Genomic DNA, 23,582 nt, shown 5'->3' on the forward strand with positions numbered 1-23,582 from the left:
CTTTCCCAAGCCTCCATTTCCATGTCGAGGAGACAGGAGAGCTGACATGCGACTGGGATGGGGATATAGTGCGCCCACACACGTTTGCGAAACCGCCTGATTAACGAGCTGATAGTGAATGATTCAGACATCCGGGCGCAGGTTAGGGAGCCGACCGTAGTGCCCGCTCGTGCGCCGTGAACCTCCGCGTCCAGCCCGCCGCGAACCCACCTCCCGAGGACTCTGGTTACTTTTTTTTTTTTGCGCGGAGGGTCTCCGGAGCCGCGATGGAGGAGTGGAGACAATGCGGGCGCTGGTTGATAGACTGCAAGGTCCTGCCCCCGAACCACCGGGTCGTGTGGCCCTCGGCGGCCGTCTTCGACTTGGCACAGGCGCTGCGAGACGGGGTGCTCCTGTGCCAGATGTTGCACAACCTCTCCCCGGGATCAGTGGACCTGAAGGAGATCAATTTCAGACCCCAGATGTCACAGGTGAGTTGCAAACTTCAAACCAGCAGGTGATGTGGATATGATTCACACCTCCAGGCTATGCTGTCTGTATCACACACACACACACACACACACACACACACACATACACACACGCTTACATACAGGTCAATGCATTGCTCTGCTTCTCATTCACACCTTGAGATTGCCAGGGCAGCCGCCCCCCACCACTCACATGATAGATGCATTGTTTGGAAAGCTGAACATCATCTCATTCCTGCGTTTCCCCCCAGTTGGTCCACAGATCTGAGCCTTCCTGTCACAACAAGTCCCCTATCAGTGTATGTGTGATAATACAGCAGAGGGTCGCAGTGCATGCAGGATGTGCTTTGACACATGGGGTTTGCACAGGTGAAGGATTCATGCACACAAGTTGGTTAGCTCCAGTCAATCGTCTGTAGATCTGTGTTTTGTTGGCTTGTTGTCTCGTCTTCTACAAATGTGTGACATTGTCAATCGTCTCTAAACAAGATATAGCTCATTGTCAGGTTATCAGGGAAACGAGATGCCGGTGAAATGAATTTGTAGTGACTCTGCAGTGACGGCTACTACATCATCACATTTGCTTTGCGATTAAAGGGTGATCATTAAATAGTGTCCAGTCAGACCAAAGATAATAATCTGCTTTGCTGACCTTTTGTGGAGGAGCAGGTGCCAGGCGGGTGTGGCAGCTCAGTGTAGAGTTGGACAAATAAAAAAAGAAGATTTGGTAAATAACACCTGTATTATTTTAGGGATGTAAGTCGAAAGTTGAGGATTATTTTTGCTTTTTAATTTTGACTTTGTGGAGAAATGAAAAGAGGAAGAACCGTCTTGGCATATTGTTGGACTCAAACGCAACAAATTGGTGGTGCGATTAGCGGTTTGGATCCGACGCGTCTCCGTCTCTATAACGCTCCCTCTCTCCACTTCAGCTCATTCATGCTTCTGTAGCCAATATGAGGAAGTGTCGGGTGCCACAGGAAGTAGACATGACCACAGCGGCGGAGTAAAAGTGTGCTGTGGCAAACGTTTCTCTTGACTTATTCACCCTGAAGTCTGCGCTGGAGTACCGCTGAGCCTTCATTACTGTATGGTGAGAAGTCTAGGGATTGGCAGTGTGAATAGATCAGTGTCGTCCGCCCGCAGAATGTTTTCAGTTATTCTTATTGTCACGCCCGCAGAGGCCCAAACGGCGATCACAGCCGAGCAATCGCCCACTGACAGCACATTTGTCAGATATTCTTGGCACACCTTCCCTGACCCATTTCACTCATAACAGTGTGTGTGTGTCTTTCAGCCTTTGTTGCTGTATATTGAAAGTAGTAAAACATCCCAGTCGATAGTCGATCAACAGTTAATTCATCCTGAACAAGCAGCAGAATACACATTATGTACAGGAAAAGGATGATGTTTGTGTGGAGAAATAAAGTGAAAACGGGTCAGATAAGACTTCAGATGTTCCCGGGATCGCAAGGTTTTAGCCTACATTTTCTAATCTCATCCGCAGAAATATGCATCTATAAAGGTTTTTCTCACAAAGTGTGCCGTGCATCATCCACCCCCGCTTCAGATCTTGAAGTACCAGTGCCACTTAATGGGGTCTTTAAAAGTGCTTTAGATTATTATCAGAAGCTAATTACAAGGCCACAGAGATTTCTTTCTAGTTTTCATTGTGTGTATGGAGTTTTACTTCTGTGTAAAATGGTGATGTACTTCCTGACTGATGATGTTTTGTAAAAGTTCCACCTCTAATTTGACTAATTCTGACCTTTTGACTCACAAGAGAGATAACCTTTTCAAAGGGACCAGGGATGTGCTCTGGAAATGTGTGATTGGGCATTATCATAAAAAATAATTGCCATATTAATCACTGGGAATGCACGTTAGTTTCAGCTCTAGCCCCTAGCCTTTCTCTCTTTGCCTAGTAACCACCGGCAGCCAGGAGCCTTCCGGCTCCGGTGGTGACTGACTTCCGTGATTACACGGCGAGAGAGGGCTGGATGGCACGCTTTGATCCGCTCACTAATCCCATGCTCCCGGTCCCACTGTGTGACTCTGCAGCGAGGGTGGAAGGGGGTGTCCTCGGTGACAAATTGGGTTAAACAAAATCCTGGCAGCAGAACGGCACTATATGATTTATGATAAGGAAAAGGTCAGGGCGCGTGTGCTTTAACACTCAGGGCACACCGAGTCAGTGGCTCAGCCAAATTAAAGACTAGGTGAAGCAGGGTGATTACATTATTTGCTAAGGACCAAATTTCTCTTCAGCCCCCGAATGAATCCACTTGCACGGTGATTAATAGCTTCAGAAATTGAGTTTTGTCTTGAATATACCTTGCTGTTAAACGGTTAGTCGTGGTTTCCTGTTTGACACATGGAGCTGTTCACGTGTAGCTTATAATGCTGTGTGACCTGCATCCCAACGGGGGGTTCTGGGTAATAGTCAGTCAAAGAGGATGTGCGTCTCCATTTTTTCTACTGACCCACTAATTCTATTCACTCGCTGCTGTTAACGTCCACTAATCCCAGTTTAAATGTTGGCATCGATCCCAGTTTGTCCTCCAGTCCATCACCATTGTGCTTCGGCGCATTCTGTGGAGCTCAAAGGCCAGTCGTCGTAGCAACACTGAGATCATACCGTATGGTTTTGATGGACGTGTCAATGAAACGGCACATGAATAAGTAACGGTGTTGTCACATGTGGAGTGACGCCACCAACCACAGCTTGTTTAACGGGTTGTATCACATTTTATGAATTGAGCTTTTAGTGGTTTGAGGGCAGATGTTTTGTCAAGTAGTTTGAGAGGCCGTCCAGAGGAAGCAAAACAAACTGTTTTTCTCCGTTTTGCCTTGGCGTCGTTTCAAGAAAATCTGCGTTGAGACGAATCCTCTGAAAACGACTCAGCGCGCTGTAGTACATATTCCAGGCCTATATGTGGCGCTGTTTCTGCTACAAAAACGCAGAAGAAGAGTCGGAGCTTGACCGGATGTTTGCCATTGCTATGGCAACATGTGAGAGTTACGGCTAATCTCCGCCCGACCACCCGATCAATAAACACCCATAAGATGACAATTTGGCCCGTATAAATAAAACCAACAATAAGCACCAACAGCCGTCACCCTAAGGACCTTGACAAGGTGCTGTCACACGTTGGGATGGATTAATTAGACAAATAAATGCCTACATTCATGGGACATTTTTTTCATACAGCGGCCCTGATACGCCGTCGTACAGACGAGCAGAATATCTGCTACGAGCACGGAGGCCACCGTTGTTGTTGTTACGAGACGTCGCGGGGAAGAAGTCATGGTCGAGGAGCGGGGCGATGACGTCGGCGTATTCGTTTTCGCCGTCTACACGAAAACGAACACAAAACGGAGGGGTGCCGTTTTTTTCTTTTCCACCCTGAGAGCTGGTTTCAAAAAAGTGCGTTTTCAGGCCGTGAAAACCCCGGATTCGTATGGACGGAAGGGCGAAACGCACAAGACTTCTGCGTTTACGCACTGAAAACGTTTTCGTGTGGACAGGCCCTTAGTGGTTTGAGGAGAGATGTTTTGTCAAGTAGTTTGATTCTGTCAAGTGTTTGTTTGATTTGTCCTACCTGTACTTGGCCAGCATAGTGGTTCAAGAAGTCCTGCTGGAAGAGGGCTTTCTGTGTTGACTGTACATGTTCTCCTCATGTCTTCAATGGTCCATTTAGTGCTTATCCAATAACCGAACATTAACCGACTCCAGTTTTGAGAATCGATCAAATGTATGAGTCATTTGTCAAGCAAAAACATCTGCTGCTTCCTGCGTCTCAATTGTGAGGATGTGCTGTTTTTGTATTCATTGTACATTGAGTGTCTTTGGGCTTTGTGCAGACAATGGGACCAAACAAGCAATTTGACATTTTCTAGATGCATTTTGGAAAATAATAATTTTTCCTGCACTCAAGCATATTCTACTGAATAAATAACACATGCAATTGTGCATTCAAGTGGATAAGAAGGGAAGCTTTCCAGTTCACAGTGAGGAAGTTGCAGGGTTTATTGTGATATCCATCACGTAAATTATAAAGCACCGAACTGTGAACACACATAAAACAGTCCACCAAACGTGTCTGACATCTGAAGTATCTGTTTCGGTAGCAGCACACAGTACCAGATAGTAACAGATGGTATGTTTGAGTGAGTCTCGGATCACATCCAAACCAAACAGGGCAAATTTGAAAATGCAGAGGAGAAGAGGAGATTCAGCCATTTTCATGTTTTCACATGTGTACTGTGAGTTTTGTTTCTGCCTTTTATTGTGGACAGGATGTTCAGCACCTCTTGCAAAGAAGCTGTCAAGACGACCTTCATTAAGGTGGTCAAATAAATCCCATGGCTGTGTTACCTCTTTACCTCAAGGTCTTTAAATGGATGCTTAATGAGCACTGGTGCTTGGGAGCTCAACGTGTACATATCCAGAATCCAGCGCCTCAGGCTGCGTCTGAAAGACAAGACTGAGCTGTGCTCTCTCAAACCCTTTGTGTGTTCTTCAGTTTTTTTTTTCTTCTTTTTTTTCATTCAGCCTTTCGCATATTTTTTTCCCCTGCTAGTGAGGTGGTTGTGAATGCCATTGGGATGACTCAGGTGTGTGTGTGTGTGTGTGTGTGTGTGTGTGTGTGTGTGTGTGTGTGTGTGTGTGTGTGTGTGTGTGTGTGTGTGTGTGTGTGTGTGTGTGTGTGTGTGTGTGTGTGTGTGTGTGTGTGTGTGTGTGTGTGTGTGTGTGTGTGTGTGTGTGTGTGTGTGTGTGTGTGTGTGTGTGATGCATAGTGTGAGTGATGTTACAGTACCTGTGCTCAGACCGGATCACTGTGAGCTGAGCCCACCGGTCTCCTGGAGCTTCTCAGAGCTCCACAGGTCTCCACATCTCACACAGTGCTTGCTGCTGCCACTCACAAAAATCAAGGTTCTTCTGCTTTGTCCAGTTCCCACCAGAAAAACCGCCTGCTGCTGGCAAGTAACAGGAGCTGAAATGAATGTATTATTATTATTATTTTAATGATTGCTCTTCATAATAAAATGGCTAAATGCAAACCTGGTGACTTTAGGCAAAATGTGCAGCTTTGATTTGAACAATACAGCACCTTGGTGATTCGGGATGGGACGATTAAAAAAGCAATGAATGAACAACGAGTTTTCATTATGAGGATAATCAAAACTATCATCTCTGACTTGAAAAAGTTGTCTTGTGTGCTATCATGGAACACAAGTGAAAAATAGAGCCTGGTTTAACAAAATACAGGCTACAAAAATACATTTTAGAATACAATTTAATTATGTATCCTTTCATTATACAGGGAGACTTAATAACCTTCGTGATTATCTTATTTACTTATTTATAAAGTGATACCAATGTTGTGTTTTAAATGAAGCAAAGTGCTGACGAAGCACAATTCATACTCATTTTAATCAATGTTATCTCATACATATTTTAAAATAATGTTTTAATTAGTTTATTCCTAAATGTTAAATGAGGCAGACTTATTTATATTGCAGTATGTATGACTGGAAGCGTCTCCCCAGACTCATTGAAATATTTCAGGGAACGTGTTGGATCTTAACTGGCTCTGCACATTGAAAGCTCTGTTTAAAAGAGCTCTGCAGTGTTTGAAATGAGATCAGAGTGTACGGACCACCAGTCGACATGTTACTACCAGCCCACCTACTTCTCTGAGATCTCTGTTTGTGTCCAGTGTGGGGAGGGGGCTGGCGACTACTGTAGACAACCACCCACTCATTCCTCCCTCAGGGGTAATCTAATCTATGCATTCGGTCTTCGGTTGACCCCGTGACCCCAGCGTGCCGGATGCAGGTAATACTGCTAATGGAGCTCGTTAGGGACACGTCCTGGGTTGCACAGCTGGGGCGCTGCTACTGGAAGCTAATGGGATTGACAAGGAGGGAATGGGGCCAGGCCAGGATTTCCTAACCCTTTGTGTGAGCTAATCCTGCTCCTAGGGTCACAGAAATCATTTTAACCGTAAACGTTTGATATTTGTGTAGCTTGTGTGTTGACATTTCAACAACTGGCTCAAACACAACGTGCCTTGACTTGAGGGTGACTGGAATGGCCTTTGTCTCAACATGCCAGTGTCAAGGCAGGTAATCTTTCACACTGACTATTTAACATATTTAACCAAACTAAAAAAAAGGGTTCCCTCTGTGTTTGTTTGCATGTTCTCCTCGTGTCAGCACGGGTTCTCTCCCACAGTCCAAAGACATGCAGGACTGTGGGGATAAGTGGCGATTGATGTAAGTTAATTGATGACTCTAAATTGCCCGTAGGTGTGTGAATGGTTGTCTGTCTCTACATGCGATGTCAGCTGGGATCGGCTCCAGCCCCCCACGACCCTTAATACAGGATAAAGGGTAGACGATGGATGGATAATATCATGGTCAAAACCACCACAAAATCAGTCCAAACAGTCAAATATTCTAAATGTTATCCTTTTAATTTGTTATACTCCCCTATCGTTATTTGCATAAGAAACACAATTCAAATGATTAAAAACTAAAATGTAGATTTCTCTTGATTAAAAAAGCCTTTGGCATGAGTAGTTTTAGTGATGCATTGTAAGCTGCTTACCGCTAGTGTTAAGCAGGTCATGATCCCTTCTGTTTTCTATTGTTGTGAAAATATCTTCTTCCAACAACTGTATTTATTCAAGTTCATAGAGGACCATACGTCGTTTCTCACTGAGGTAAGATTGCAGAGGCGAGTACAGAGCAGTATTCCCTGAGCTGGAAGGAATTCAGTGTCCTGTTCAAGGTCACTAGATGAAGGCGGATGCGGATGCCTTGTAACAGGAGGGAGCTTGAACTTTGTCAAGTTGAAGGACAGTCTTGGCTTAAATGTAAATATTTCCTCCCTTAGAAACAAAAGTAAAACAGACACAAAAAAAAACACGCTTCTGCCCAGCTGCTCCTGTTTAAGTCATGACATTCTCCTGTGAGCTGAATAGGAATTTATCCTCTTAAAATAAAGTTTAGTTGTAGGTATATGCCAATTTCCTTAACTGCATCCATGTTTCTCTCACATGCATTTTTTTCTTCCAACCTCCTGCCGACGGCCGCGAGGAGACATGCAGGGAAAGACGGGAGGAGAGAGAGACGGAGGGGTGGAGGGAACACCTTGTTTAGAGAAACGAGACATCCTTCCTTGCTAACGATCATCTGAAGCGTTTCTGATGACAAACTGATCCAGCTCTGTATTTGGATTTGTACGTCGGATTCAGATGAGTCTGATCACCTATCCTCGCTCATGCCTCCTCACTCCTCGCTCTTCCAAACAGAAGTAGGAGCACTGGGAACAGCCTTCACGATGGCGGACCAGAGCCATTTACGGGTCAAGCAAGGATCGAGGAGCGATCAAATAAGGGGAATTGGATTTATCCCACATGTCAGCTGTACAAACGGAATATCAAAAAATCTTTAACGTCTTAAAAGAAACGTCCTGAGATCTGTCCTGAACGGTGTTAGAACAGCTCAGAGGTGTTGAAAGGTTTGTTCATACCTCTGAGAAAAGATTGGGTGAAAGAATGTGATTTCTACTACAATTTCTCCTAAAACTCAAATTCGATATAGTCACGCCATGGCCCTGGAACGCAAACAGTGTTTCATGATCATTTAAAAAGCTCTCACCCTCTAAATCCACCGTTTATTCCATAAAATCAAAGTCTACTGTTGACATCCAGGTGTGAACATCTGTTTCTGTTTCACACATTTAAAAGGACGCACACAGACTCCATCATCACATTTGTGAAACTGAAACCATTTTTTCCCCCATTGTTCCTGTCTAATAAATGTGGGAACAATCCTCTTTGATCACTTTAGAAAAGGATCCTGTTAGCGGTGATCAACAAGAAGAAACGGGCGATAACGTCTGCACCAGAGACCAAAGTTCAATATGTAATTAAGCAAATTCAGCCTTCATACTTCCTGGTTCCTGGTTAATTTACTCTGGAGGGGAAAAGACAAGGAAATGTGACTTGAGCTAAAGCACTTTACACGTCATCGCTGTTTATCTTTTCTTTGCCTAAGCACTCTTTGCTTTTAATATGTAATCAAGTGTTGGTTCATGTGTCGACTCCTCCACCACTTAACTCGTGATATGGTTATTAGTCAATAGATACAGGGGTGAAGACATATTTGGCTGTGTAATGATGAATTATTTCCATTGCGATACAATGCAGTGCTATGCGTGCATTCCAAAGAGAGAAAATGCGTCGTTCACATGAAGAGGCTCGCCTCTAAATGCAGAGCAACGTCTGCTTTCAGCTCATCTACACATTCATTAGGGAGATAGCATCGCACAGTCTGCCAGTGTCCATAATGAAATAAATAAAGATGAGGGCTGTAAAGGCGTACGGCTCGGGAAGAATGCATAGCCCGGACATTAAAAGGAACGGTTAAGTAGTCATTGTATAATTCAGCAGTTGAATGAATGGCGTGGTGGTCGAGGTCGATATTCATTAAGTGTAAATGGCGGGTCACACCTACACCGCTGCAGTCATGTGGGCTGCTGCTTGAAGAGGCAGGAAGTAGACGAGCCCCCTTTGTTGCTCACTCTCTACATAAGCCGATGGTCGGTACATTTGCATGCTGTATGTAACACAAGCCACAGCACAGGACGTGGTCCTGGAGCTGATTTTAGACACAATGCAAACACTCAAATTCCTCTCTAAGTGTGTGCATTCTGATTAACCCACTATTTAAAGAAAGAATGTATGCAGATTTAAGGATTATGAATCACTATATTCATTAAATGATTCAATAATCATTGAATAATAATGATTAACTGCTAATTAATATAGTCCTTACAGCTTAACTGGTGACTTTTGGACTCTTGAATTCAGTTTTAAGGCTCTACCTTGCTGTGCATTTTAACTCTTGCCACCCAGAAATATAAGAGTGCACATAATCTGCATCCAAGTGCATGCAGTGAACACTCGGCTGCACAGGCCCCAATTTGAATGTGGGCCACGTGGACCGTGATGTGACAATTTGGGTGGAAAGGCTGCCAGAACAGAATATTGTATGGATGTGACCGTGGCGGCTCGATTTCACTCAGCTAATAAGCAGAGAAATGAAGCGCCGTGGGCGGATGGGAGTTTGGAGGAATTTGATCTCTGCTGATATCATTATCATATTCAATAAACTGTGAAATACGCTATATGTATTTGGGAAAGAACACATCACTCCTGTGTAACCTGCTAGTGATTGTATATTGTATTATTAAACATCTAAAAGACAGCAGTACCATCTCAAGTCTAACACGTTAATTACAGCAGATAAACAGTGTTTCTCCTCAGTGATGCACGTTTTTAAACCTTGTTGCAATACATCATATTGTATCTCACCATCTTTTTCATTCAGTGTCTTGAATGTGACTCAGCCGGTCTGTACAGAAAACCAGAGCCATGCAGTTTTTCATGTGTGTTCAAAAGAAAAGCACTCCCCCACCTAAAGCCTGTGGAACATTCATCCGCCTCTCTCCCTTCCCTGCATTCCTCGGGGAATGCTGTTAGTCAGAAATGCAAGCGCAGAGTTTATTCGGGGAACTCCGCGTTGACCTAATCTTTCACACTGAGAGGGAGAATTTAAGTGATGTCATGTAAAGGCAGCTTACAGCCAATCAAGTAGAGAGCATTTCACTGTCAAAGAGTGGAGAGCCTTTTCTTTTTCTTTTTTCTCGCTGCCATTTGGATTACCTTAAATCCTTTCATGTGTGAAAACATGCAGTGGGGTCTGTAGGCTCATTCTGTTAGTGTCCTCTCATCATTATCTCACCTAAGTAACCTCGGGGGACACATTCCACATTGAGGAAAGCGATCCACCGTGACAACATGCTGCCAGTTTTTTTTTACTCATTCCGCTAGAGATGGACAAAGAGATCACGCCGCCTTATGGACGCCGTCTGACTTCTAAAGGGGCATCTGCATAGTGGTTGTTGGGGGTGATTAGCACGGGCATGCGGTGGAATGGCGCCTGAATGTTTCTGGAGCCGGCTATGCTCTACTGGGCGCCATCGCTCCACAGAGAAATGATAAAGAGGGAGGCCACGGTCCCAACTCTGTGGTGGCGAGCCAGATGGCTGCATCTCTCCCTTACAATGCTCCCCAAACCAGACCACAGAAGAGCTTCTTCTTATTTTTTAATTGATTTTCTTATGTTTTTGATCAGTAGTCAGTAATGACACTTTGCCCGTTACATGGGGAGCTGTTGTTCGGAACAGTACTGTCGGCCGAGTCTAATTCAAGTTGTTGTGGTTGGTGAACTGATTGTAGCTATTTCCTGCCGTAGAGAACAGATTAGGATGTGGATTGTGCTCCAGGGAGAGGCACAGCAGCCCCCCCCCCCCCCCCCCCCCCCATGGACACCTCCACCCCCATTTGTACACACACACACACACACACACACACACTAACATATTAGAAGCGTCTTTCTGGGGGAAAGATAAACAGCTTTTCTCTATCGCTTTGCCGAAGGAAGCGTACGATATGAACCCTTGCGACGTGCTGCCTGGTGTCCCCAGCTAAGTATACGAGGAGTGTTTATATGTTGCACTCGCCATGGATTTTTCAGCCCTTTGCCACGGAATTGCCAGGAGAAGCAACGATATCCAATTACTGACGTGTATTGATCATATCACATAATTGGCTGAGGAATAGGGAGGGCACAGAGGTAGGGTTACAACGTTAGAGTCGGTCCTATAAAAGGCCAGCACTTATTGATCTCCTCCACGGCTCAGTCTCTTGTTAATCATGCAAACAAAGTGGAGCGGTGTGTTGAGGGTTGTAGAGGGTGGAAGAGATAATTTCCTCATGCTGCACCTCTAGGTCAGGACGCGCTGCTCCGCGATTTGTAATTTAAACTCTTCCCACTTGTGTTCTTGGTGCTTTGTTACACGACCAAAATACCTTATTTAAACAAACTGTGTTTTTCTGTGTTTGTCCTCAAATGCATTGCATTATTTCAGCTATATAAAATAATGACAATAAATGTTCAAATGATACAGGGCTTACTTTAGTCTGATCAGGGATTAAGAAACCTCAAAGTAATTATGGCTCAATGACAGAAGAATGAAAGAGAAGCTAATAAGTTAAATTGGTTCAGTCAATTTCTTTCAATTTTTATCTGACGGTTAACATGATGAATCATAATCAAAATCTTCAGTTTTCTGTTCAGCTAATCAACTAGTATTTCCAGCACTAATGAACTGCACAGTATGAACTTGGGCCTGTGGATTCTCTTGTTGGTTATATATCCACATGAAATTAATCAAAGGCTGATTATAGGCTTAGAGAAATAATCTCATCATAATGTAATGTGTTGCTGTTGGAAATATCTTCCCAGCAGCAGCTCTGGTGTCTTATCACAAGGACACTTTGGTGGGCAGACCTGGTCAGCAGGGAGTAAACCCAAGTTGTCCAGTTGAAGGTCAGCCTTTAAGCACAGGACCGTCCTGATGGAGAGAAAACACACCCACCTCGTCGGTCTCTAACAGACATTCATTTGCATTCTGCAGGTTTCAAACCACCTTTCCCCCCCATTAATATATCTGAACTAAGCTGGCATCTTACATACTAATGACAGTGTAATTGTCACTGGTAACAAAAGCAACAGAACCCGATTTTATGCTTTTATCTGCTTGGGAAGTTATCTTGGAGAATTTTTACAGCAATTTAAGGCTTCCTGTCTGGCAGACAGGAGAGACGAGACAGAAAGGCTTTGGGGAGGAAAAGTAAAAGAAAATGTCAACGGGAAACAGAAATCAGACAGCTCTGAGAATGTGCATATTATGTTACGGCTCCGAGCATGTTGCAGCGCTGATTCCTCATGACTGTATATGTATAGTGGTGTTTATATTTAGTCTACTGTCATACAGCGCAGTGTGAGGGCCTGTTATCTCTCATCAGAGTCAGTGTGTCACTCTTGCAACTTGTAGCTGTTTCTCAACGCCATTTGTACGACGTGAACTTTTGAAAAAATAAATGCAGTTTGGTGACTAATCAGTTGCTTTGACATATTCCAACAGATTTGATAAACACAGTTTCACTGCAGTTTCTTTCTCACATTTGGAGTTGTGGTGTGGTTTCATCGCAGCCTTTTTATTTAATGTCAATCTCATGTGTCCACGTATAAAACCGCAGTTGTTTCAGCGTTTGTCTGCACGTTTACAACTCCAGACCTAATGCGATTCAACTGGCGAGGAAAGGAAAGCGTTTCCTCACACAAAATTGACTCCATCTTGATGGTTTTCTGTAAAGGCGGCAAGTTGTCCTGTCCGTCCGTGATTGATGATATTTCTTAAAAAACAATTTCTCATAAGTGCCAGCCAGAGGAAGGCAGGTAAGCTTCCTTAATCTCATTTCCCATCTAAAAAGGTGAAGGAAAAACAGTAAAGCTGCCACCCGTTTGGTGTTAGCATAATGAAAGCAGCAGAGTGTGAACACACGAGAGCTAAACAATTTAGAATTAATATGACAGAAGCTCCTGGGGAAAACAAAGACGCGGAGGAAACGCACAGAAGGTGGAGACATAGAATCTGATCGAGAGGAAGCTTTTAGTCGCTTTCTCCTGTGAAATTGAGCATGTCGCTCACACTGAAGTGCACCACTCATCTGGTTCTCCACAAGGGACCGTCCATTATCAGCCAAAGATTTGCCTTAAATACACAAGACGGTCTGCTGTCTCTGGGTCAGCAACCCTGTCTAAACAAAAGGAGAACGTTTACACTTTCTATATGCTACCTCTCTTTCCTATTAGCAGACAAAAGCCTGATGTTCTGTTTAATAAAAGGACTTTCATCAGGTTGTTAAGTTAGTCAATTAATAGTAAATCTATTCATACACTTTCCTTCTTCAAATCACACCCAGAACTTTGATTATGGCCCAAATCTTTAATTTCCTTTCTCCATATCTATGATGTATATCCCGATGGAGCATCTTTTCTGGTTATTCAGTAAATAAATAGTCAACGTGAAATAACTGCATGGTAGAGCCTATTTGTGTGTTCTCCTGTTTGACTTTAATAATACTTGACAAACAAAATGAAGAAGGTAAAGTGCTTTCATTATTATTTTCTGATGAATATCATGAGTATTTTCTCATTTCATTAAGAACTTCAAGTGAAATTGGAGAGAAATGAATTCATACACGTCCAGCTACACTGCATGTTTGCTTGCATGTACACAAATACAGAGTCATCTGATTAATTTGGGGGTATTCCCATAAGCACAACTCTTGGCTGAATGAATGAATAAGGAAGGGAAATCTTCCGCAAATTAGGTTTGGATTCCAAGTGGACCTTCACACATTGTTTCCCAGCATTATCCTGCAGAGCCGTAAGCACTGTTGCATTCTGGGGTAATGGAGCTTAAAGGTTGGAGAAGCTCGGGGCTGGAAGGATGCCTGTTGGAGTCCAGTAAAGTGAGATGTAAAAACAAAAGTGTCATTTACAAATCCTTCAGAATAAATATGATGTGGCCCCATTGAAAAGACAATAGATACTCCTATTGAACTTTAATCAGGTTGTTAGTTATAGTTAATCATTAATACTTATTTTCCCTCTCACCCTTTGAAGTCTTCCTCAAATATTAGCCAAAGACCTTTTATCAGTTCTTTACAGTATATCATCGATCTTATTCTTGGCATTGGAATTCCAATTGAATTTGCTTTAGTTTTTTCCGAGAGTTACATGAGGAGGTTGATACGGCTCTTGATGAAACAAACACTTCACGCTCGCCTAGAAAAAAACATTGTTGTTTATTGTCTTGGAATCGTGGATGTGTAACGAGGAAACGCTGCACTTTGGTTAGCGTGCACGTTATGGCCCAAAAGGTGATTTCTCTTCCTTGTTGGCATCTGCAAAGCCTCACATCCTGGTCACCGTTCCCTTCCCATTGTCCTGTACTGTGGACCACGTAAAAATAGCTTTTCTAAAGAGAATGTTAACAACATGTAAGTTCATCATGGTTTCATCGCGGTTTAATAGTTCACAAGTTCACAATGCAGCGAGTAATAACTGATGTGCCTGTCAGCGGTTTTTACGCAGGTCTGTATCACAGTAATGAAGTTCAATAAGCAAGAGTTGAGTGTTTATTAGGTAGTAGCTTAAACTGTTGCACTCTAATACGACAGTCCTGCAGTAAATCCTACCTTTTATCAGTGTCATAATGTTGTAGAGAGGCGGCGGTTGTGTAACTGCATCAGGGTTGAATGAAAGTGAAGTTAATTCTCCTTGTTAAGTAACTGTGAAATGCAATTGGCAATGACGGGTTGATTCATCTTTGTGTCTGTTTTAGTTTCCCCTTCCTTTCCTCTGAGGATGCCCCCCCCCCCCCTGAGTGAGAAGGAGTTGTGTAATCCCCTCTCCTCCCCTCTCCATGCAAACAACAAGAACCATCTGGACGCAGAACAGAGAGTTCAGAACGCACCCATCCCCACCTTGGAGGAGTCCAACAATGCTTGGCTCGGACTGTGCACTCGGAGTCTGGACACCACACTGTTATCCTACCAAACCCCGAGCATGTGTTGCATTCTTATCGTGACTCTGCCGATTTTCTGAGAAGAATGGGTGGGTGTAGTCGGCTGTCCAGGGCTCCCTGCGTTGTGCGGAGTGTGTAATTTTCTCTCTCTGAGCCGGTGTTATTTGCCTCTCTCCACTTCAATCCCGATGACCCATAACTGTTATTCCAAAGGCTTTTTTAAGTTTGTATCTTCAGGTTGTTATTGGGTGTGTTTTCACTTTCGTCCTCCATCATTTAAAGAATACATTCCAGCATATATATATATATTTTTTTTCGCCTGTGGATCCTGAAATCACAGTCAAAATATTGCTTCTGCATTGCACATATTTCAAGAGTATTGAGCTGCACGTTTTGGAAAAGCAACCTCCCCATGCTTCTGTTTCTACATCATTGATTCCACATGAGGACACGATGCAGGTGCTGCAGCTACATTTAGAACCGTGGAGCAAAGCTGGGCAACTTCTGCTTTTATATTTGCCTCTTTATTCAACTGTGTCTGTTTCAGTTTCTGCTCGTTCACGCGTTTGTGTAGTAAATTGGCCCAGGCTTGCCCATCTGCCATGTCAAGTCACAGTGGTTGGATGCAGAGGATTTGTTTCCCCCAAACTCACGCAAATTATTTACCATTTCTACTATTTTGAGAAAATAGGTGGTAAAAGAGTGGTATTTATGGTAACGGGGGCCAAAGGTTTTACATTTTATTTGCCAGAAAAAAAGAGTATATCCTTATACTGTGACATACTAGGGTTGAATTATATCAACATAACAATTTGAGAGTTTTGAAATTGCAAGAGCTGCATTTTTAATAAAATACATCAATAATTGTGATACAGTTTTGTCACAAGAAGAAGCAAAGTTAAAGCTGCCAACTGTTGATTTAATTCGCCATGACGACAACTCTCAATGGCACATTCACTCAGCTGAGGATGCTATCTGGTTCCAGATCTTCAAATTTATAAACGTGTGTTTAAAGATTTTGGTGAGGTTTCTAACAACAAGCGACTGATATATTTTACTTTTATTGTACTCATAAAAGTGAGATACATCTGTGATGATGTTTGATGCAGAACACACCCTGTTTAATACCATATAGACTATTAATACAGCCCAGTAGTTTAATTTACAGAATAACTGTGATTTATTGGACTTTTTTTCTTCTCCAAATGGTTGAGCCCTCAGGCAGAAGCTGCAAATTGTGGAAACTGGGCTCTCAGTGTGTGTGTGTGTGTTTTTTTTTTTTTTTTTTACCAGGCATTCATGCGTTGAAGCATCATTTCAAGACAATGCTGTTGCTCTTTGTCTTCACATTTTTCACACAATGAAACTGGGTCTTTCCCTCCCTCGTGTTTTGCCACCATGTATCCATTAACTCATTGACAACAAGCTTCTCTCACAGGAGAAATTTCATTTTTAATTTATGAAACCCTCCGCTGTGTCCACCCTCCATGCTAAGGTCGTAGCCTTTGCTGCACAGTATATGGAGACGTGTGAGCGTTTCCACTTTGAGCTGAGGGGCTGAATGTATGTGGAGTTTGACCTGCTCGTCTTTGCCCCTGGCAGTGCTCTTTCATTTCTCTCGTCCTTACCTTGTTTTCCAATATGATTTGACCTTGACGGAGTATAGGGGGAGTAGAGGATTGCATTTTCCCTGACTGCCCCGTCCGATAGCCCACTGAGATGATGAACTGCAGGGCCTGATGACATTCATCTTTCCCACACTCCTCTTCTCTTAACAGCTATCACCTCCTCTCTCTTGGTCGTCTTTGTTCCTGTCAGGATGGGGACGATATGAAAACCTTGTCGTCGGAAAATAATGAAACTCGGAAGAGATGGGGAACTTATTGTTCAAATGCATTATACTCTAAATTATAGAAGACCCTGAATGATCGAGTACTGTGGTAGCAATATGTACCCCAAGTGTTTCGATACCACTTTATCTTTTAGAACAGCTACAAGTACTTACATTTGGGTACATGCTGTTAGCGAGTACTGATGTACTGATGAGAGTACTGAACCTCTGCGAACCAACAGATCATTGTTGCGAGCGTCAGAGAGAAAATGGAAGAAATCGGGACAGCACGAGGACCTTGCTCACTACCACCTCCTCCTCTCTGACTTCACCTCAACTGTTTCGGCAGCTAAATCTGCCTTCTACCTGGCAAAGATCAACTCTTCTGCCTCCAACCCCAGGAAACTCTTCTCCATGTTCTCTTCCCTCCTCACCCCTCCTACCCCTCCGCCCCCTTCCTTCCTTACTGCCGATGACTTTGCAACTTACTTTACCAAGAAAGTAAATGACATCAGCTCATCATTCACGCCTATTCCCTCCCAGAAGACATCTCCCCCAACTCTCAACTCGGATGGTCTTACCAGCTTTAGCCCCCTCACCTCTGAAGACGTTCACGCACTTGTTACATCTAACCGTGCCACCACCTGCTCCCTTGACCCGATTCCCTCCTCTCTTCTCCAGGACATCTCACACGACATCTTGCCATTCCTCACCACCCTGATCAACTCCTCCCTCACCTCAGGTGTCATTCCAGCGGATTTTAAGACCGCTATCGTGAAGCCTCTCCTGAAAAAACCCACCCTTGACGCTACTGACATCCAAAGCTACAGACCTGTATCTCTTCTTTCATTCCTCTCTAAAACCTTGGAACGTGCTGCCTACAACCAACTGTCATCCTATCTCTTGCGGAAGAACCTCCTAGACCCTAACCAATCAGGATTCAGGACTGCCCACTCCACTGAGACGGCCCTCCTCACTGTGACCGAGTCCCTGCGAGACGCCAAAACATCATCCAACTCCTCCGTTCTCATTCTCCTTGACCTATCTGCTGCATTCGACACAGTCAACCACCAAATTCTCCTCTCCACTCTGGCTGAACTTGGCATAACCGACTCTGCTCTCACCTGGTTTACATCATACCTGACAAACCGCACCTTTCAGGTCACATGGAATGGCTCTATGTCCAAACCCTGCTCTCTGGACACGGGTGTCCCTCAAGGCTCAGTATTAGGACCGCTTCTGTTCTCACTATACACCAGATCACTAGGTTCTGTTATCACATCGCATGGATTCTCCTACCATTGCTACGCTGATGACACCCAGCTGTTCCTCTCTTTTCCCCCGTCCTCTGACGCTCACATTGCAACTCGCATCTCGGACTGTCTGGCTGACATCTCTGTCTGGACAACTGCACATCACCTCAAGCTTAACCTGAATAAAACCGAACTCCTCTTCATCCCAGGGAAAGACTGCCCTCACATGGACCTGTCGGTCACTGTTGAGGGCATCACAGTATTTCCTTCCTCAACTGCGAGGAACCTGGGTGTAATCCTCGATGACCAACTATCCTGCACCCCCAACATCACTGCTGTGGCCCGATCCTGCAGATTTGCCCTCTACAATATCCGCAGGATTCGGACCTTCCTCACAAAGGATGCAACGCAGCTCTTGGTCCAAGCACTGGTCATCTCCCGCCTTGACTACTGCAACTCTCTCCTGGCCGGACTCCCGGCCTATGCGATTAAACCATTGCAGCGTATCCAGAACGCTGCAGCACGCCTTATCTTCAATCTACCCAAATTCTCCCACGTGACCCCCCTCCTCCGTGACCTCCACTGGCTCCCTGTTGCAGCACGCATCCAATTCAAGACGATGACACTGGCCTTCAGGGCCATCAATGGAACGGCACCTGCCTACCTTCAAACACTGGTCAAACCTCATGCCCCGAAGCGAGCACTCCGCTCCTCTACTTCAGCTGGCCGGCTGGTACCACCATCGCTGAAATCAAACAAATGTCGCTCAGCAAAGTCCAGACTCTTCTCTGTTCTGGTGCCTCAGTGGTGGAACGAACTCCCGACCAATGTCAGGACAGCAGAGTCATTTGCCATCTTCCGAAAAAGGCTCAAGACTCACCTGTTCAGACTTCACCTCGACTCTACATAGCATGACCCACTACCACCCTCCCTCGACCCCCCCCCCCCCCCCCCGCAAAAAAAAAAAAAAAAAAAAAAAAAAAAAAAAAAAAAAAACTCGGATCGTAGCACTGTTACTCTTGAAGTACTACTTTACTCAGATGAGGACCTAGCACTTGTTCTATTTTTAGCTCTTACTGCATCGGCAATGATACGTCGTGGTTTCTTTGTTTCCTTCTTTTGACAAATGTACTTATTGTAAGTCGCTTTGGACAAAAGCGTCTGCTAAATGACCTAAATGTAAATGTAAATGTAAATGATGTGATTACTGAACAATACCAATTAAAAATTCATCAATGGCTTTGAAAACATGGTTTATTTTCACCAGATGTTCCTCACTTACTGAAATACTACATGATGCTGTTGCTGACATTTTCACATACAGAGCATAATAATGAACCATGCTGTCAGAAATCTAACAACATAAAACAAAAAGCCGATAAAACTAGTTAAAGCTTGTCACATACCTGCTCTCTCTCTCTTTCTCTCTCTCTTTCTGTCTGTCTCTCTCTCGCCAATGTTACGCCAGGCGTGGGATACACTTGCAGAAACCCTGAGTACAACACACACACACACACACACGCACAGCTGATAACCTCGCAGCTAAACTAACCGATGCAGTGGAGAGGTACTAGGAAAGTGGCTGCATGTGTCCACGGCTATGCACGCAACATCATGGCTGCTAACTCTTTTGGACGGGTGAATTGGGGACAGTTGTGTGGTTTGTGCATTCACTGCAGTTGGAAGGGAATGATGGATTTAACCCTGACTGGGAGGCTTATTGGGCTCAACTGATGAGAGGTTAATATAAACGTTGCCATAGTGGTATCTGGTGTGGTTGTAAGAGAGTAGTTTTACGAGTGCTTTAGCACAGTGTTGGACCCGATGCCAGTATTGGTGCATTCTTGACCAACAACATATGCCGTTTTCTGCAGCAGAATGTGAGACTAGCTGTGGGCAGACACAGAGGAACACCACGCATCACCGTACGCGATCGCATGATTCTCCTGGCGGAGGCCCCGTCTTCTTCTTCTAACATATTCCCAGTAGAGCTTGATGACATATGATGATGTTCCCCATTAGAAGTGTGCTCCCAGTTAATCCACACAATGTATTGGTCTGGGGGCAGCGCACAGACATATTGCATCTCTCTGGTATTTAATTGTCTTTAAATGTCAGCACGAGTGATGATACTATTGGGGGATCATTACAGGCCTCGCTGGCTTAAATGAGCTCACTCCTAAACAGGCAGCTGAATGACACTGGTGATTGGCTGTGTGACTGGCAGAACTGATGTATTTTCCCCTGCTGGAATTTAATTTGTGCAATCATGGAGGAAACCTTTTTGAAATGGGCGGCGTCGTCGGTTTGATTGATAACTACAAATTTGCGTTGGGCTTTGGTCTATCAGTCATTCTTCTGTTATTCATTGGAAACAAAATTGCTGACTACTGGCCTATCAAATCTGTATCCTATTATTTTCTTTGACTGTGTTAAAGGAAGGCCAACACGCATGCAGTTCATAGTCTTTGTCCATAATGACGGGGTTTATTATTTGATTGCCACTTAATTATGGTGGTTAGAACCCCAGAGAGTCTCAATGCTCCAGTTAGGTCTGTTCAAACATGTCTGGACCACTTTGGTCATGTAAATGATGATATTATCAACATACTGGAAATCCTGTCGCGTGTATGTTTGCGTGGTTGAACAGCCTTGGGCTGTTGTTTCCTCTCTACCAATCTGTGTGACCTGTGGTGCTCTTGAGCCACATTATATTTACTTGTTGTTTTTTGTTTTGACAACAGCTTGCTGTTCACAGGTTGAGCACTGGCAGTTAAAGGACACCTCAAAGCTTTATGTTGGGAGACACTTTATTTTTTCCCCAGTCATGCCAGCAGCATGCTTATAGGGATGGCAATGTGGGTCTGTCTGTCCGTTGATGGTCCCAAACTGAATGTGTGTGTTTGTTTGAAACATTCTATGTCTTAGTATTCTCGGAGGTGGTTTGGTAGAAGGAAGAAATCCATGAAACCTGACAGCTGAATGTTAGAGTCCTCAACTTCTTGCACTCATGCTGACACTTCCCTCGTCCTTTCCTCCTCCAATAATTAGAAGAGGCCCGACTCCCATCGGCAGCCGGTGGAGGAAAGGCTACTGAAATATTTAGCTTGAGTACTTGTACATTACCTGTGGTTCGGAAGATCTGGGAGAATTTTAAATAAGTTACAAATGTTCCCAAATTTAAAGATGCCATCGATTCATTGCTCTTAGATGATAGATAAGTAAAAAAAAAAAATCTTGGAATCATTCTTTGATGCAAGTGGCCGTTTAGTCACCATCATAAAGCTTCAAAGCAGCCTCCGTGAATACATGGCAGCGATGGAAGCGGCAACACACATCTGCAACCACAACAGCATTGTCTATTTGTGACAGGTGTGCTTTTATCAAGGTTATGAAACAATACAAGTTCTCACATGCCCTACTTTGATTGAGATACAGAGGATGAAACAAGAAGTGTGGGAACGCAAACACTTTAAAGCCGCAGCAACCTTGAAGCGCTTATTCCTAATTAAAACTGAATCCGTGAGGTTCAGTGAACAGACAGGATCCAACGCAAAACTTTCACTTTCAGAAGCACAATCAAACCCGGAGAATAAAAATGAAACATTTCCATTTTCTCATCTACTTAATGACAGGTTCCCAACACCTCAGGCCAAAACCAGAATGCCATAATGAGAAAAAACAATGGGGTGGCTTGCAAGACAACAAAATGTGATGGGAAGACAGGATTCCCTGCCATTTCTTTTATATCGTCTTTAACGATGCACTTGATTAATAGGCCATTTTGTTTTAATGCGGTTTTAGCAGGTCCTTCCATTGCAGTGCCCGAGGGCAGCGCAGCTGAAAACTTTTAGCTCACATCTTCACGTTGGCGTGCCGTATTTCCGACAGCTGTGCTCCCAAACATTTGATAGAGCCAGAACACACGAGAAACTTGTCATCTGCATGACTTCACTCTTCACTACAGCATCTGTTTCTTGAATTATTTAACTGCCTGAGATCATTAGGTCTGTTGTGGCTTTGCATAGCAACAATCACAACTGTCGTTACAGCTGAATCCGACTCGGTTGTTATTGAGCGGTCTGAGGAAAGCATGCTTTTAAAATGGCCCAGATTGTGGTTTCATTAATTACACACAAACACAAGCCTTGCCTAGTTTACTGGCCTGTTGCGTTGTGAGCATGGAGCATACTAATATTATTATTACGCCTTTTATTGGTGATTATGTCATATCCACAAAATAAATCTCTAATTGGCTTGCATGTTTACCACTACCGCTTTGAACAGAAATCTAAGTAAAATTGGAAAAGTGCACTCGGTAGATTGCAGATCTCTGCCAGGTGTGTCTACAACCACGGCTGTGTGACCGAATACAAACCACATTTGGTTAACCCCACCGGCTACACACTCCCAAGCTTTAAGGTGTAGTAAAACACACTTTATTCAAATTCAAAAACAAGCAGCAATGAACGCTGCCTATTGGCTCCAATACATCGTAAGTGCGTTTAACACAGTTTTGCCAAAACAAAATGAAACTAGATGTGTAGCAAAGTCAGAGTGGTGACGATGTAGTGTAGCAGTGTGTGTATTGGTAGTATCTTTAGCTGTTAGCTGAGAGTCAAACACACCGAGCAACACAATAAAAGTGAGAAAACTGTTTTTGGGCACGCAGTAGCAGTTGGGGGATGTTATAAGTGGTCACCCGAAATATTGGTCAGTTTGCTGCAGCAGAACGCAAGATCAGCCATCAACATAGACATAGAGGTGCACACTCCTGACCGAACGCAGAGCTTCCTAAAAATGTCTGTTTCTAAGGACACCCAGAGGGATGTTGGGTGTTTGTCAGAGCAATATTTGTTGATTTTTCAAATTTGGGGAATGGGGGGTGGTCTCGGTCAACAACAAAAACCCAGTCAGTGTTTGACTCCAGCCCACCCAAGGCTTCAAACAAGCCACACGCTGCTCTGACCAAGTTGGACAGCAAAGTTGTTGATGTCAGAAAGGCTCAACTCAAAGGTGGGGGTGAGAAGGAGTCTGTAAGGCTAAAGTGGGAAAAACACGTGGAAAAAAAGAAAATAGAAGGCACAGTTTGTCCATCAGCTAAATTTAACAGCAAAGAAGAGTTGACAGTTCAGCTACCGCTTCACATAATGCACATAATGGTTATTGATCGATTCCTGTCTGGCAGTTTATGATTAACATTTAGCTCCTGATCTGAGTTGATATGATATCATATTCCATGTGATTGAGTTTGTTCTTTGATATACAAAATTGTTATTTTCTCCAGATGCCTGATTGTTGCTGGGATGCATAATGGAAACTATAACAGCTTCTTCTTTTCCCTTATTCTCAACAATCATTTACTTATAGTGCATCAGTGGTGTACAAATATCCATCATAACAAGTATAATTCTAAAAGTTGATTAAATGTAGTGTAGCAAATCAATCAATAGACAGGTTATGTTGTTTAGTTTAACTGAATGACTTGCTATAATGTCCATGCTTTCCTT

General features: G+C 43.8%; 1 protein-coding gene across 3 annotated transcripts in view; it reads left to right on the forward strand.

The window, feature by feature from the left end:
• The first annotated feature begins 223 nt into the window (after positions 1-223).
• Positions 224-23,582, forward strand: part of vav2 (vav 2 guanine nucleotide exchange factor) — a 190,832-nt gene continuing 167,473 nt past the window's right edge. For all 3 annotated transcript variants that reach the window (XM_084035065.1, XM_084035066.1, XM_084035067.1), the window contains exon 1: positions 224-470. In XM_084035065.1, the coding sequence (XP_083891191.1) occupies positions 267-470 (204 nt within the window). In that variant the 5' untranslated portion in view covers positions 224-266. The remainder of the gene's footprint in view (positions 471-23,582) is intronic.

Source organism: Eutrigla gurnardus (genome assembly GCF_963514095.1).
Source record: "Eutrigla gurnardus genome assembly, chromosome: 19".
Taxonomy (NCBI): domain Eukaryota; kingdom Metazoa; phylum Chordata; class Actinopteri; order Perciformes; family Triglidae; genus Eutrigla; species Eutrigla gurnardus.